The sequence below is a fragment of the Jaculus jaculus genome, chromosome 12 (assembly GCF_020740685.1).
Source record: "Jaculus jaculus isolate mJacJac1 chromosome 12, mJacJac1.mat.Y.cur, whole genome shotgun sequence".
Lineage (NCBI taxonomy): Eukaryota > Metazoa > Chordata > Mammalia > Rodentia > Dipodidae > Jaculus > Jaculus jaculus.
The window spans coordinates 74822429-74840024 of NC_059113.1; the positions used below are offsets into that span (position 1 = coordinate 74822429).

The window sequence follows — 17596 nt, forward strand, 5'->3', positions numbered from 1 at the left end:
AGAAAGAGAATGAGTGCACCAGAGCATCCAGCCACTGCAAACAAACTCCAGATGCATGCTCTTCTTTGTGCATGTGGCTTACATGGGTCTTTGGAAATTGAACCTTTTATAAGTTTTTTTTAATTATTCCTGTATACACAGATTTTTATTTTATTTTATTTTATTTGAGTGAGAGAGAAAGAGGTAGATAGAGAGAATGGGTACATCAGGGCCTTCAGCCACTGCAACCAAACTCTGGATGCTTGTGCCCCTTGTGCATCTGGCTTATGTGGGTCCTGGTAAGTCAAACCAGGGTCCTTTTACTTTGCAGGCCAATGCTTTAACCTCTAAGCCACCTCTTCAGCCCCATTATTAAAATATTTTATTTATTTGTGGGGGAGGCAGTTGTTGTTGTGATCCTCCTACCTTTGAATGCTGGCATTAAAGGCCCCTTAGCTGGGCATGGTGGTACACACCTTTAATCCCAGCACTCAGGAGGTGGAGGTAGAAGGATCACCACAATAAATGATGAACTATTGAGTTTCTTTAGGAAAAAATTACAAATTGTGAGGTTTATTTAAGGGAGATTGGGAGCTAGACCAGAGTCATAAACACCTTGGAAGCAGGAGACATACTTTTATGGGTGTGCCAGAGCCTCTAATCACTGCAAACAAACTCCAGACGTGTGCGCTCCTGCCAGCCCTAAATTTCATTTTTTTTCAATGCCCGGCATTAAAAGTAATTTTTCTTTTTTTTTTTTTTTTGGCTTTTTGAGGTAGGGTCTCACTCTAGCCCAGGCTGGCCTGAAATTGACTATGGAGTCTCAGGTGGCCTCATTCACAGCGATCCTCATATCTCTGCCTCCCTAGTGCTGAGATTAAAGGTGTGCACCACCACGCCCAACATTGAAAGTAATTTTAACATAATTAGATTTATCAAGAATTTAATGAGGGAGTTGGGAAATGGCTTAGCAGCTAAGGCATTTGCCTGCAAAGCCTAAGGACCCCAGCTCGATTCCCCACAACCCATGTAATCCAGATGCACAAGGTGGTACATGTGTCTGGAGTTTGTATGCAGTGGCTAGAGGACCTGGCATGCCCATTCTCTCTATCTGTCTCTTTCTCATAAATAAATAAATAAAATGTTTTTTAAAAAATTAATGATAGGGCTGGAAGGATGGCTTAGTGGTTAAGGCATTTGCCTGCAAAGCCAAAGAACCCAGGTTTGATTCCCCAGGATTCACATTAGCCAGATGCACAAGGGGGCACACATGTCTGGAGTTTGTTTGCAGTGGTTGGAGGCCCTGGCACACCCATTCTCTCTCTCTCTCTCTCTCTCTTTCTCTCCCTCTTTCTCTGTCAAATAAATAAATAAATAAATAAATAAAATATTTTAAAAAATCTTAATGATAGGCTGGGGAGACAGCTCAATGGTTAAAGACACTTGTTTGCAAAGTCTGTGGCCCGGGTTCTGTTCCTCAGTACCCATGTAGATGCACTGTATCTGGAATTTGTAGTGGTAAAAGGCCCTAGCCCTTACTCATGCTTCCTCTCTCTGTGCCTCTCATATAAAGAAATAAGAATATATTTTTACTGGAATATTACTCAGTGGTTAAAGGTGCTTTTATTCAAAGGATAATTACCCAGGTTCAATTTCCCAGCCACCTGATTTAAAATAATAATAATAATAATAATAATAATAATAATAATAATAATAATCCCTGTTAGAAAACGTAGTTTAGCCAGCAAAGCTAAAGAACCTGAAATCAGTTCCCCAGGACCCATGTAAGCCAGATGCACAAGAGAGCACATGCATCTGGAGTTCATTTGCAATGTCTGGAGGCCCTGGCGTGCCTATTCTCTCCACCCCCCATCCCCGCCTATTTTTTTTCTCTCTCTCAGATAATATTGACTTATTTGAGAGAGAGAAAGAGGCAGAGACAAAGAGAGAAAGAGAGATAATGGGTGTGTCAGGGCTTCCAGCCATTGCAAACAAACCCCAGATGCATGTGCCCCCTTGTGTATCTGGTATACATAGGTCCTGGAGAGTCGAACTGGGATCCTTTGGCTTTGCAGGCAAATGCCTTAACCACTAAACCATCTCTCCAGCCCAAATAAAATACATTTTTTAAAAAAGAAAAAGTGGTTCAGATGTTTGGCATTCATGTTTGCAGTGGCAAGAGATCCTGATGCATCCATATTCATGTACCTGTGCCAAAGGAAAAAAAGAAAAGAAGAGAAGAGAAAGTTTATGAAAAAAAAATCAGTGATAAAGGAGCTAGAAATGTAGGTTAGTTGGTAGTTTATCTAGGATGCATAGGGCCCTGTGTACTATCCCAAGCTCACCTGTTATCCTAGCACTCACTGTGTGGAACAGGAGAATCAACACTTCACAATCATTCTTGGCTGTATATCGACTTTGAGGCCAGGTTGGATTAAATAAGACCCTGTCTTGAAAAAAATTATGCCAAGAATGATAGCTCATGCCTATGATTTCAGCGAGGTAAGAAAAGCTCCACAAATCTGAGGCTGCTTTGGGTATCAGAATGAGTTCTAGGTCAGCTTGGGTTAGAGTGAAACCCTGCCACAAAAAAAAGAGAGAGAGAGAGAGAGAGAGAGAGAGAGAGAGAGACAGGCATTGTGGCACATACCTTTAATTTCAACACTCAGGAGACAGAGGTAGGATCACCATGAGTTTGAGGCCACCCTGAGACTACATAGTGAATTTAAGGTCAGCCCGGGATATAATGTGAGACCCTACCTCAAAAAAAGGAGGGAGGGAGAGAGGCTGAACCAATGCAAGATCACTAACCAGCAAGGAAATATTAAATATCTACAGTTGCAACTCTGTAATTTGGAACCAGTGACAAAGTCTCTGGGTTTCAAATTCAAGACCTCCAGCTAGGCTGCTCACAACCCCAGGGGAAACTTCTTTCTGAGCCAACTGCTCTCCTTGGCAGTCATCCCACAGTCCTGGCTTCCAAACTCAGAAGTCTCCATTGCAATCCATGGTTCATCTTCATAGTTCCATACAATGATCTTCCTGGGACTCCACACAGGGATTTCAACCCTACTACACCTTGCCACATCTCAGCAGCTCTTGGATCCGTGTGTGTGTGTAAGAGAGAGACAGAGAGATACAATGATCTTCCTGGGCCTTCACACAGGGATTTCAACCCTATTACAGCTTGCCACATCTCAGCAGCTCATGGATCCATGTGTGTGTGTATTTGGGAGGCTGGAGAGATTGTTTAGTGGTTAAGCACTTGCCCATGAAGCCTAAGGACCCTGGTTCAAGGCTCAATCCCCCAGGACCCACATAAGCCAGATGCACAAGGTTCATTTGCAGTGGCTGGAGGCCCTGGTCCATTCTCTCTATGTGCCTCTTTCTTTCTTTGTCTGTCTGCCACTCTCAAATAAATAAATAAAAATAAACAACAAAAAATTTTAAATGCCAGGTATGGCCAGGCATGGTGGTGCACACCTTAAAAAATTATTTATGTGTGTGTGTGTGTGTGTGTGTGTGTGTGTACACGTATGTATGTTTGGGGGCTGGAGAGATGGCTTAGCGGTTAGGCGCTTGCCTGTGAAGCCTAAGGACCCTGGTTTGAGACTCTGTTCCCCAGGACCCATGTAAGCCAGATGCACAAAGTGGCACATGCATCTGGAATTCATATGCAGGGGCTGGAGGCCCCATTCTTTTCCTCTCCCTCCGTCTCTCTCTGCCTCTTTCTCTCTCTCAAATAAATAAATAAAAATAAACAAAAAGTGAATTCTTAGGAAAGGCACACTGTGATTTCAGTCAGTAACAATACAGAAGACAAGCAGACTACTTTCCATTTAGTTCACTATTTCTGATAGTTTCAACTGAAAATGTTACATTTATGTAATGGGCTGGGCCTGAGCTGCCTTTGAGAGTGTTCAGATCTGCTATGCACTTGGTAGTTGTCTCCTTTTCCTGCTGTGTAGAAATGCTTTGCACCACATTCTTCTCCACCCAGTTTATCATGTGCTCTTGCTCCTTTTGGTGCATCATGTCCTGCACAGAAATGTGATTCTTCACTTCTTTATCCACTTTATGTAGCCATTCCCCATAAGTGATCTCCAAGGCCATAGCAGTGTTACTCTTCTGAACATGGAAAAGGTATGAATCAGTGCCTGCTGTGACTTCTCCAGTTCAGTTACATCCTGGATTTGTTTGATGGATGCCTGCTTTATTTCTTCCAGCTGAGCAATTTTTTGCCCATTGAGTTTATCAATAAATCTTGCAAGAGAGACACCATAGTTTTTAATTATGTAGACAAGTAACCCCACTACTGATATGGTAGAAAAGGTCTCTGGGATAATCACATAGATTTCTTTGGTAGACAACACAAGATAAGCCCAGTTTCAAGCATGTAGGGGATCCTGTTACACCAGTTTTAGGATAAAGAAACTGGAAGAATTCCTCAGGATCAGCCCAAGACTTACTTTTCCTCCATATTCAGGAAGAGGTGGTGGAGGGGCAAGTTATGGCTGCCCAGCATGTAATATCCTTGTTGTCTTCAATGCCCTGGGTCCCAGGAGAGGCACAGTCTTCAGACATGGGGTCTTGGTGGTGTAAAGTACTACCCAGGACAGCATGGTCAGCCAAGGAAATGGTCTTCACATCCCTGTGACTCTGATGGGACACTTGTCAGGGGTAACAGTAACAAGTAACAAGATAACATAGTGAGTTTTAAGCCAGCTTGTGCTATGTAGCAAGACCCTATCACCAAGGGAAGAATACTGTGTGTAATTTGTACTTAAAATCCTTTAAAAAGATTTCATTCTTTTAATAGGTTCCAGTTTATTGTGCCTAAGGAATGGAAGAGCAAATACAGACCTGTATGTATTCATCTTGCCGGAACAGGAGACCATGTAAGACATGTAGTATTATAACAGTTTAGTCCCTAGATATTTGTTAACATGTTCCCTTAGCAAATTTGATTGTCATATTTGTTAATTATGGTATCTTTTCTGTCCCTAGCATTACTGGAGGAGACGAACACTTATGGCCCGCCCTATGATTAAAGAGGCCCGAATGGCTTCTTTATTGTTAGAAAACCCTTATTATATCCTTTTGTGACACCTAAAAATGTTTTTTTGTTTGTTTTGTTTTGCTTTGCCTTGGTTTATAAAGGTAGGGTTTCACTCTAGGCCAGGCTGACCTGGAATTCACTATGTAGTCTCAGGATGGCCTTGAACTCACGGTGATCCTCCTACCTCTGCCTCCCAAGTGCTAGGATTAAAGGTATGTGCCACCACACCCACCTAAAAATGTTTTCTGTTATTTATTTATTTGTGCATTCATCAGAAAGAATGATAGGTAGTAACCAACTTCTCCACACCCTTTTAAAGTTAGTCATCAATTCAGAAAATAGAAAGCAAGGCCGGGCATGGCGGTGTACACCTTTAATCCCAGCACTCACTTGGGAGGCAGAGGTAGGAGAATCGACATGAGTTCAAGGCCACCCTCAGACTACATAGTGAATTCCAGGTCAACCTGAGATAGAGTGAAACCCTACCTTGGGGAAAAAAAAAAATAGAAAACAGGAAGGAAACGGAGTGAACAATAATTTTATTTATGTCTCTTAAGAAATAATGTCATGGAGTTACAGTAGCAGAATAGTCTAACTTAGTGAACTGGAGGTCATGTGAGCTATGAGAGCCCCTGCCTCCAGAAGAAAAATAGAATACTGAAGGAAAAAAAAATATGTGTTATATCGTGGCACATTCTGATAATCACAGGTACTCAGGAAGTTAAGGCAAGATTGTGAGTTTGAGACCAACCTGAGCTATACAACAAGGCCTGTCTTAAAAAAAAAAAAGAAAAAAAGGCTGGGTATGGTGGCACACGCCTTTAATCCCAGCACTCACGAGGCAGAGGAAGTATCACCATGAGTTCAAAGTCACCCTGAGCTAGAGTGAAACCCTACCTCAAGAAAAGAAAAGAACGAAAGAAAGAAAAATGGCTGGAGAGATGGCTTAGCAATTAATGAATTTGCCTGCAAAGATTAAGGACCAGGTTCTATTCCCCAGAACCCATGTCAACCAGATGCACATGGTAGCACATATGCCTGGAGTTCATTTGCAGTAGGTGGAGGTCCTGGCATGCCCCTTCTCTCCCCTTTTCCCCAATAAATAAATAAATAAATAAAGTTAAAAAGAAAAACTAACATAATACTATATTCCTGTTTTTTAATGATTTGTTGAAATACTTAAAGTTGGATTTTAATTTCATAAGTCGCCTATTTGGTATTAAGGAAACACATGTTTTAAATGCATTTGCAGTAAAAGTGAAGGTTTAGAACAATACTTAACTAATTTTAAAGGTGATGTCAGATTATTCATGGAAGAAGAAATGTACACAGATAGAAGGAAAGTGGTGGCACACACCTTTAATACCAGCATTCAGAAGGCAGAGGTAGGAGGGCTGCTGTGAGTTCAAGACCACCCTGAACTACAGAATGAATTCTAGGTCAGCCTGGGCTAGAGCAAGACCCTGTCTCAAAAAACAAACAGGGCTGGAGAGATGGCTTAGCGGTTAAGCGCCTGCCTGTGAAGCCTAAGGACCCTGGTTCGAGGCTCGGTTCCCCAGGTCCCACATTAGCCAGATGCACAAGGGGGCGCATGCATCTGGAGTTCGTTTGCAGAGGCTGGAAGCCCTGGCGCGCCCATTCTCTCTCTCTCCCTCTATCTGTCTTTCTCTCTGTGTCTGTCGCTCTCAAATAAATAAATAAAAATTAAAAATAAACGAACAAACAAAAAACAAAAATAAAGAAAGAAAGAAATGTAAAGTACAATAATTATCACTGATTTTCTAAATATTTTTATTTATTTATTTGCAAGCAGAGACAGACAGAATAGGTACAGCAGGGCCTCTAGCTGCTGCAGACGAACTCCAGATGCATGTGTATCTGGCTTTAGATGGGTAATAGGGATTCAAACTCTGGTTATTAATTTTGCAGGCAAGTGAATTAACCACTGAGCCATTTCTCCAGCTGCCAATGATTTTGTTATTTATTTTTATTGAAAACTTCCATAATTATAAACAATAGCCCATGGTAATTCCTTCCCCCCACTTTCCCATTTGAAACTTCACTCTCCATCATACACTGCCCATCACTTTTATTTTGATGTAATGATCTTTTCTTCCTCTTATGATGGTCTTGTGGAGGTAGTGTCAGGTACTGCAAGGTCATGGATATCCAGGCCATTTGGTATCTGGAGGAGCACATCGTAAGGAGCCCTGCCCTTCCTTTGGGTCTTACATTCTTTTTTTTTTTTTTTTCTTTTTTAATATTTTACTTTATTTGACAGAGAAAGAGGGAAGAAGAGAGAGAGAAACAGAGAATGGTCACACCAGGGCCTCCAGCCACTGCAAACAAACTCCAGACTTTTGTGCCGGTGTGTATCTTGCTAACGTGGATCTTGGGGAATCCAACCTGGGTCCTTTGGCTTTGTACGCAAATGCCTTAACCACTAAGCCATCCCTGCAGCCCAGCTCTTATATTCTTTCCACCACCTCTTCCACAATGGACCCTGAGCCTTGGAAGGTATGATAGAGATATTGCAGTGCTGAGCACTCCTCTGTCGCATCTTCCCAGCACCATGGTGCCTTCTGAATCATTCCAAGGTCACTACCATTTGAAAAGAGAAGCTTCTGAAACCAAAAGTGAGAGTAGCATTAATATATGGGTATGAACATTAAGAGAAGTGCTTACTGGGTAGTTGGGTGAGCATGGTATATACATTTATCCAGACACCAGCAGACCTTACACCCCTAGGGCTCATGACTAGCCCTGTTGTAGGTTTTTAGTATCAGGGATGTATTCCCTCCCATGGAGTGGGTCTCCAGTCCAATTACAGAGTTGTTGGTTTCCCCCATGAAGACATGCCCCTATTGCACCCATTGGCTCATTTGGCCTTGCCGGCCAAATTTAAATCTTATAGTGTCCACTGTTGAGTATCTTCACTGTTGATTTTTCTCTTTCCCATTGAACTGCATGCAGCATAGCTTTTTCCAGCTTTCTGTCAGCTGTCCTACCTGGAGGAGGTTTTCAACTCAACTCCAGCAGGAATTCTCATTGATCTTGCCACCCAAATATGTGAAGTCTTCTATTATCTCTGGTGGGAAACCAAGGACCTTGGCAACTCACTGGAAAGTGTCCCATCCCTGGCACTGAAAATTTTCTAATAACAATCTGTGGCTTCGTGTGTTCAATTGTCCAAAGAAGTAGGTTTCCATATGACTTATTTATATCCTCTTAGATTTTGATTACCCCTCCATCCACCTTTCCTTTACTCAATCTCGTCCCCTGACCTCATTTAGGCCATTTTACCCCCATTAATCTGTTCTACTTACATATTTATAATACCATCCTATTACATCCCCCATCCTTCCCTTCCTATTCCCTTTATGTCTCCTTTCTAGCTTATTGGCCTGTGCTATTGAGTTTTACTCCTACCCACATAGAAGTCCAATTATTTGTAGCTAGGATCCACATATGAGAGAGAACATGTGATGTTTGGCTTTCTGGGCCTGGGTTACCTCACTTTGTATAATCCTTTCCAGATACATCCATTTTCTTGCAAATTTTAGAACTTCATTTTTCTTTACTGCTGAGTAGAACTCCATTGTATAAATGTGCCATATTTTTATTATCCACTTATTAGTTGAGAGACATCTAGGCTGGTTCCATTTCCTAGCTATTGTGAATAGAGTGTCAATAAACATGGTTGAGCAAGTATCTCTAAGATAGTGAGATGAGTCCTTAGGATATATGCCTAGGAGTGGTATAGCTGGGTCATGTGGTAGATTTATTTTTAGCTGTCTCAGGAACCTCCACACTGATTTCTATAATGGCTGGACCAGATTGCATTCCCACCAACAGTGTAGAAGGGTTCTCTTTTTCTGTATCCCCTCCAGCATTTATGGTCATTTGTTTTCATGATAGTAGCCAATCTGACAGGAGTGAGACAGAATCTCAATTTAGTTTGAATCTGCATTTCTGTGATGACTAGGGATGTAGAACATTTTTTCTGGTGTTTATATGTCATTTGTAGTGCCACAGCCCATTTTTAATTGGGTTGTTTGATATCTTATTATTTAATTTTTTGAGTCCTTTGTACATCCTACATATTAATCCTCTGTGAAATCTATAGTTGGCAATGATTTTCTACCATTCTGTAGGTTGCCTCTTGCTATATTCAGTTTCCTTTGCTGAACAAAAGCTTTGTAATTTCATGTGGTTCCAGTGGTTGATTTGTGGTTTTATTTCCTGAGCAATTGGGGTTATATTCAGAAAGTCTTTACTGAGACCAATATGTTGAAGGGTTTTCTCTGCTTTTTCCTCTAGCAGTTTCAGAGTTGCAGGTCTGATATTAAGGTCTTTGATCCATTTGGACTTAATTGCAGAAGAGTGGGCAGTAAGATTGTTAGAGCCACAAATTAGGACATTTTGCATAGAGACATTGCCTCTATCCACCATAATGCATGACCCACAATCCCCATGTGATTGACTTGCATCCCCAATGAGGAAGGGACAGGGAGAAGGGAAAGGATGATACCAACATGTGGTATTTACATATAAAATATGTCCATATCTAATAAAAGATGTTGCTTAACTTAAAAAAGTATTTATTTATTTATTTATGAGAGAGAGAGAGAAAGAGGGAGAGAGAATGGGCATGCCAGGGCCTCCAGCCACTGCAGATGAACTCCAGGAGCATGAGCCCCTTTGTGCATTTGGCTTATGTGGGTCCTGGAGAGTCAAACAGTGATCCTTTGGCTTTGCAGGCAAACACCTTAACCACTAAGCCATCTGTCCAGCCCCCAGCAGAGTACTTTTATCCAAACTATCTCTCTCTTTATCTTTTATCTTTTTCTATTTTTTTCTGTTTTTAAATTTTTTATTAACATTTTCCATGATTATAAAAAAAAATCCCATGGTAATACCCTCCCTCCCCTGGACTTAATTCTTGTACATGGAGAGATATAAGTCTCTATTTTCATCTTTCAACAGGTACATATCCAGTTTTCCCAGCACCATTTGCTGAAGAGGCTATATTTTTCTTTTTTTTTTTGTTTTTAATTTATTTGAGAGTGACAGACAGAGAAAGAGGCAGAGGGGGGGAGAGAGAGAATGGGCGCATCAGGGCTTCAAGCCCCTGCAAACAAACTCTAGATGTGTGCGCCCCCTTGTGCATCTGGAAATGTGGGTTCTGGGGAATTGAGCCTTGAACCGGGGTCCTTAGGCTTCATAGGCAAGTGCTTAACCGCTAAGCCATCTCTCCATTCCCTGTGACAGTTCTTAACCCCAACCCTGTGCCCAGTCTTCCCAGGATCCAGCTCTCATTCAATCTGAGAATTTAGGGCACAGCTCCCACTGTCAGTCCCACCAGCTGCCCCTCAACAGCCATATGTGGTCCTTGTTCAGAACCGGCAGTTAGACTGTACAGCTTGACTGGTGTGTGCAGAGCCGTCTCAGATGGTAAATGAGTGTGGAACAGAGATCAAAGGCTTCCCTCACTCTTGGGAGAGAGGGATTTGTCCTGGTGTCTGGTCTCCTGACTCTGTCCCCAGGGATTGTTTTTCTGGCATTCATATTAAATTACCTGTGCTGGCTGTTGGAATAGTAATCGAGTCATGGAGATACCTGGAAGGTGAGGGATGGCCACTCACACACTCAGCTGACTTAGCCTGGGGCAGTGGAAACCATCTCTTTGGTCTAGAGTCCTAGCTGTGGAGAACCTCACTCTGCCATGCTGATTGTGATCGCAGAGTGCTATCTGTATGTCTTGTCTTGACATTTCCGACCCTAGGAACCACTTGTCCTCTCCTGATGCTCCTTTCTGCCAGAGCTGATTGCGGACCAGTCCCAGCTCTGACTGCAGGGGACAATGGTGGTCAGAGGCTTGTAGCAAGTGATGAAGGATGTGGTGAAGTAAACTGTGAGGCTGAGGCCTAGGTAGGTGCAGAGGCTGTTGAATCACTCTGTTTTGTTGGCCCTGGATCTTTGAGCTTTAGACATTTGGCTTTCAGGAACACAGAAAGCTGAGAGTTCCTGTCAGTGGCTGAGGAAGATAGCTTAAGGTGCCATGCTCAGCATTTCCAGATCCCTGGGAGCATTTTAATGCACATTTCCTCCAAATTCTAATGTGCTGGCTTCGCAAGGGCTGACCATTTGATAGCAAATTTTTTTCAGAGCTGAGATTGACTCTGTCCTGTGCCTGCTACACAGTTCTCTACCAAGAAGCTACACACTGCAGCCCTGACAGCAATCGTAAATGATAAAGGGCCCCAAGAGTCCATCACGGCCACAATAGCCTTTTTCTTTTGAAGGCTGAATGCAATGCTGTCTTCAGTATCCTCTCACGGTACAACCTTCAGAATGACTTGTCTTTTTGTCGAGGCTGTTTTTTTCTACGATGAGTATTTTTGACTTTTTTTTGAAGATCAGGTGGCTATAAGTACCTGGATTTGCATCTGGTTCCTCTATTCTGTTCCATTTCTACATGTCTGTTTTTGTGCCAGTACCATGCTGTCTTTGTTACTATGGCTCTGTAATATAGGTTAAAATTAGGTTTGGTGATACCACCAGCCTTATTTTTGTTGCTAAAAATTGTTTTAGATATGCGAGGTTTTCTGTGCTTCCAAATGAATTTTTTGATTTTTGGGTTGTTTTGTTTGTTTTTTGTTTTTTTGAGGTAGGGTCTTACTCTGCCTCTCCAGTGTGTGTGCCACCATACTCAGCTCATGTACTTTGTACTTTACTTTTTTTTGATGCAATTGTGAATGGGAGTGATTGTCTGATTTCATCTTCTGTGTGTGTTTGTTGTTAGCATATGGAAAGGCTACTATTTCTGTGTGTTTGGTTTGTATCCTGCTACATGGCTGTAGGTATTTATCAGCTCTAAAAGTTTGCTAGTAAAGTATTTAGGGTCCTTTATATATAGAATCATGTCATCTGCAAATAATAACGTGATCTGTTCCTTTCCAATTTGTATCCCTTTTATGTGTGTCTCTTGCCTTATTGCTATGGTTAGCACTTCCAGTACTATATTAAATAAAATTGGGGACTTTGGACACCTTTGCTTTGTTCCTGATTTTAGTAAAAAAGTTTTAAGTTTTTCTCCTCTTAGTATTATGTTGGCTGTAGGTTTGTCATAAGTAGCTTTTATTATGTTGAGATATGTTCCTCCTATTCCCAGTCTCTGTAGGACTTTTTTTTCCCACCCCTCAGGTAGGGTCTCACTCTAGCTCAGGCTAACCTGGAATTCACTATGTAGTCTCAGGGTGGCCTCGAACTCATGGCAATCCTCTGCTTTCCAAGTGCTGGGATTAAAGGCATGAGCCACCACACTGGGCTCTTGAGGACTTTTGTCATGAAGGGATGTTGGGTTTTGTCAAATGCCTTTTCGGTGTCTAATGACTTGATCATGTGATTTTTATCCTTCAGTCCATTTATATGGTCCATTACATTTATTGATTTGCATATGTTGAACCATCCCTGCATCTCTGGGATATAAGCCAACTTGGTCAGGGTGGATGATTTTTCTGATATATTCTTGTATTCTATTTGCCAATATTTGTCAAGAATTTTTGCATCTATGTTCATGAGGGAGATTGGTCTGTATTTTTTTGTTGTTGTTGTTCTATCTTTGTCTGGTTTTGGTATCAGTGTGATGCTGGCTTCATAGAAGGAGTTTGATAGGATTCCTTCCTTTCCTATGTTATGGAAAAGTTTAAGAAGCATTGGTGTTAGTTCTTCCATGAAGGTCTGTTAAAATTCACCAGTGAATCCATCTGGGCCTGGACTTTTTCTAGTTGGGAGATGTTTTGTTTTGTTTTGTTTTGTTTTGTTTTGTTTTGTTTTGTTTTGTTTTGTTTTGTTTTGTTTTGTTTCCTGAGGTAGAGTCTCACTCTGGTCCAGGTTGACCTGGAATTCACTATGTACTCTCAGGGTGGCCTTGAACTCTCGATGATCCTCCTACCTCTGCCTCCCGAGTGCTGGGATGAAAGGTATGCACCACCACGCCCAGCCCTAATTTCTTTTTTTTTTTTTTATTTCAAAAATATATTTTATTTATTTATTTGAGAGAGAGAATGGATGTGCCAGGACCTCCAGCCACTGCTAACGAACTCCAGATGCATGTGCCCTCTTGTGCATCTAGCTTATATGGGTCCTGGAGAATCAAACCTACATCTTTTGGCTTTGCAGGCAAGCACCTTAACAACTAAGCCATCTCTCCAGCCCTTATTTATTTTTGAAGACCTTCTATTGATGGTTTCCAGAAGTATAGACAATAAACCATGATAATCCCCACCCAGCCCAGTTCTCCTCCTCTCAAATCCCCCCTCCATTGAATCCCTTCTTCCTTTAATCAGGCTCTCTTCTATATTGATGTCATCATATTTTCCTCCTATTATGAAGGTCTGGAATAGGTAGTGTCAGGCACTGTGAAGTCATGAATGTCAAGGCCATTTTGTGTCTGGAAGATCACATTGTAAGCAGTACTACACTTCCTTTGCTTTTTCGTTCTTTCTGCCGCCTCTTTCACATTGGACCCTGAGCCTTGGAGGGTGTGATAGAGATATCTCAGTGCTGAACACTCACTGTCACTTCTTCTCACACTATTGTGTCTTTTGAGTCACCCCAGTGGTCACTGTCATCTGAAAAGAAGCTTCTCTAACTAAAAGTGAAAGCGTAATATATGGGTAGAGACATTAAAAAAGTGCTTAGGGGGACACTGGCGATTTTAAGAGTATGATCTGGCCATAGGTTATGCCACACAGTTCAAGCTTGGCTCTGTAAGTACGAGGCCAGTAATGTGAATGCACTGTTTACCTCCGAGAGACCCAGGGACTGAGGAGAGGGGACAGGGCACACCCCGTGCCAAGGTAGAAGTGCTTACCGCCTTCAGAGCCATGATGAACTCTTCCCTGGAGATTCGCTGGTTCTCACTCCCATCCACCTTGTTGAATACCTCCAGGATCTTGATCTTGTGGCTACGCAGGTAGTGTCAGACACTGTGGATCTATGCTCAGGACACACTGGATCTTCCAGCATGGCTGTGGGTCACAGAACTGATCTCTGCATTCCTGACATCTTTTTGTTTACGAGTGTCAGTTAGGACTGAGCACTGAATCCCAGGGCCCACTGGCATTTCAGTCTGGAGTGGATCAAGAAGAAGACAAGAAAGAGCATCAGAAGCAATACCTGAGACACAGGAGGCTTTTCATGGACATTGAGAGAGAACAAGCAAAAGAACAACAAAGGCAAAGGGAACAAAAGAAGAAAGTTGAAAAAATTAAGAAAAAGATAGAGCAACAGCGTTATGCTAAAGAGCAGAAGATGCTGAGAATGAACTCTCGTGAAGTACCATATTCAGGAGAGAAGATGAGTGACATTTTAGCTCAGTTACAGCTTGATGAAATACAAGGAGCCAGGGAAAAACAGCAACAGAAAGAAAAAGAATATGTAAGATATGTAGAAGTTTTACGAGCCCAAGTCCAGGAGAAAATGAAGCTGTATAATATTATTTTACCTCCATTATGCTGTTGTGGTCCTGATTTTTGGGATGCTCACCCAGATACCTGTGCCAACAATTGTATCTTCTATAAAAACTATAGAGCCTATAACCGGGCATTACATTCCATCATCAATTCCTCTGATATCTCCGAGGGAACTGCAACTCTTCGAAATGCCATTCGTAATTTTGCTTGTGCACACAAAAGGACTTCAAAAAGAATCTGTAACATGAATCTGAAATCAGCTGAAACAACTGGTAGTATTTCAGCCTTCTCTTAAAATTAACCCTGAAAAAATTATTTAGGAAAGGCTGTTGAAGTGTTTAGGATGTATTATCTGGAAGGAAATACTATTCCACATAATAACTGTCTCTGAAGTTAGATGCCTGCATAGGACCAGGATAGAAGGTTGACTTTTAAACTTGTCTCTTTGTTATGAACCGCGTAGTACCTATTTTTTTATTCTGTTTTTTTTAATCTTAAGTTTTTCTTTTCTCTGATCAGAGTTTATGAGACATGTTTGAAATGGTCATAATAATCATCTTTTTAAAATTGTGAAAAAAAAAAGTGCTTAGGGGGCAGTTTTCTGGGCATAATATGTGCATTTAGCCAGACAACAGCAGTTGTCACTCCCCCAGGCCCATTTCATCCTCAGCCATGGGCTTTTCACTAAATTTTCAGTATCAGGCATGTATTCCCTCTTGTGGAGCAAGCCTCCAGTCCAATTAGAGAGCAGTGGTTTCCCCCATAGCATACATGCCACTTTTATACGATTTGACACATTTGGCCTCACTGGCCCATCTTAAGTTCACAGGGTTCACTTTTGTTTTACACCATTGATGACTTCTCTCTCCCGAAAGGCTGCATGCAGCATAGTTTTTTTCTGACAGCCAGTGAACAGGGAGGAGGTTTCCAGCTCAATTCCTTCTTGATTTATCAGTGATCTACAGTCCAAGCATGTGGAGTCTTCGGCAATCGGGTCTTAACATAAGATATAGTTTTTTTTAAAAAGCATTTTCACTTATCTAATCATTTGCAAGTAGAGAGAAAAGAATGGGGATCTGCACACCAGGACCCCTTGTCCTAATTTCTTAATATAGGTACTTAAAGCTATAAATTTTCCTCTTAGGACTACCTTCATTGTGCCCCAATGGTTTTAGTGTATTGTGTTCTCATTATCATTTAACTCTACAAATTTTTTTATTTCTTTCTTGATTTCTTCATGATTTTTTAAAATTATTTATATATTTGTAAGCAGAGGGAAAATAGAAGGACAGAGCTAATGGGCATGCCAGGGCCTCTAGCCACTGCAAATGAACTCTAAATGCATGCACCACTTTTTGCATCTGGCTTTATGTGGGTACTGGGGAATTGTACCAGGGTTGTTAGGCTTTGTAGACAAGCTCCTTATCCACTGAGCCATCTGTCCAGCCCAATTTTTTTTTTTTTTTGATAAACACAGCCCTGGACAGGCTGCTGTGGATTGAGACTCATTACAAATGACTAAAAATCCCACTCAACCCTTTACCAGAATTCTAAAACCTCTTACATCTGGGCTGACATGGGATTGTGCTTGCAGAGCATGTGTGTGTGAGGGCCTGGATTTCTTTGATCCTTGACTGCAAAGAAATTGAGGGTGATAAGCCGGGCGTGGTGGCACATGCCTTTAATCCCAGCACTCGGGAGGCAGAGGTAGGATTGCCATGAGTTCGAGGCCACCCTGAGACTCCATAGTGAATTCCAGGTCAGCCTGGGCTACAGTGAGACCCTACCTCGAAAACCCCCCCCCAAAAAAAAAGGAAATTGTAGGGGCTGGAGAGATGGCTCAGCAGTTAAGATGTTTGTTTGTAAAGCCTAACAATCTGGAATCAGTTCCCCAGTACTGACATAAAACCAGTTGTACAAAGTCGGCCATGCATCTGGAGTTGGTTTGCAGCAGCTAGAAGCCCTGATGTGCCTATTTTTATTCTCTCTCTCCTTGGAAGTAAATAACATTAAAAAAAACTTAAAGTGGGTGTGATGGCACTTGCCTTTAATCCCAGCACTTGGGAAGCAGAGGTAGGAGGATCACCATGAGTTCAAGGCCACTCTGAGACTACATAGTGAACTTCAGATCAGCCTGGGCTAGTGTGAGACCCTACCTTGATAAACCAAAAGAAAAGGAAATTATAGAAAATATTTTATACAGTGTTATTTATAAAAGTAAAACATTAAGCTGGGCTTGGTGGTGCACACCTTCAATCCCAGCACTCAGGAGGCAGAGGTAGGAAGATCACCATGAGTTCAAGGCCACCCTGTGAATACAGAGTGAATTCCAGGTCAGCCTGGACTAGAGTGAAGCCCTACCTCGAAAAACCAAAAAAAAAAAAAAAAAAACATTAGTCCAGGGCTGGAGAGATGGCTTAGCAGTTAAGGTCTGCTAGTTTGGCCTGAAAAGCCCAAAGGACCCAGGTTTGACTCTCTAGGACCCAGGTAAGCCAGATGCACAAGGTGGTAAATACATATAGAGTTCATTTGCAGTGGTTGGAGGCCCTGGCATACCCATTCTCTCTCTATCTGCCTATTTCTGTATATCTCTCTCTGAAATAAATAAAATTAATTTTTTTTAAATTAGAGGCTGGAGGCATTTGCCTGCAAAGCCAAAGAACCCAGGTTCAATTCCCCAGGACCCACGTTAGCTGGATGCACGGGGGGTGGGGGGGAAGGACATATGTCTAAAGTTCGATTGCAGTGGCTGGAGGCCCTGACCCATTCTCCCTCTGTCTCACTCTCTCTCTCTCTCCCTCTTTCTCTATCAAATAAATACATAAATAAATAAAAAATAAAATATTTTTAAAAATTAGGCCAGGCATGGTGGCACACGGCTTTAATCCAGCCTTGGGAAGCTAAGGTAGGAGAAACACTGAGTTCAAGGCCACCCTGAGACTACATAGTGAATTCCAGGTTAACCTGGGCTAGAGCAAGACCCTACCTCAAAAAACCAAAAATTAAAAAAAATAAACACTATGGGCTGGAGAGATGGCTTAGCGGTTAAGCACTTGCCTGTGAAGCCAAAGGACCCCAG

General features: G+C 41.9%; 1 protein-coding gene and 1 pseudogene across 3 annotated transcripts in view; one reads left to right on the forward strand and one right to left on the reverse strand.

Moving 5' to 3' along the window:
- Nucleotides 1–17596, forward strand: part of Abhd18 (abhydrolase domain containing 18) — a 58902-nt gene that overhangs the window by 20413 nt on the left and 20893 nt on the right. For all 3 annotated transcript variants that reach the window (XM_045131531.1, XM_004657093.2, XM_045131532.1), the window contains 2 exons: nt 4799–4877; nt 4987–5071. In XM_045131531.1, the coding sequence (XP_044987466.1) occupies nt 4799–4877; nt 4987–5071 (164 nt within the window). The remainder of the gene's footprint in view (nt 1–4798; nt 4878–4986; nt 5072–17596) is intronic.
- On the reverse strand, nt 3861–4601 carry LOC105943928 (annotated as a pseudogene).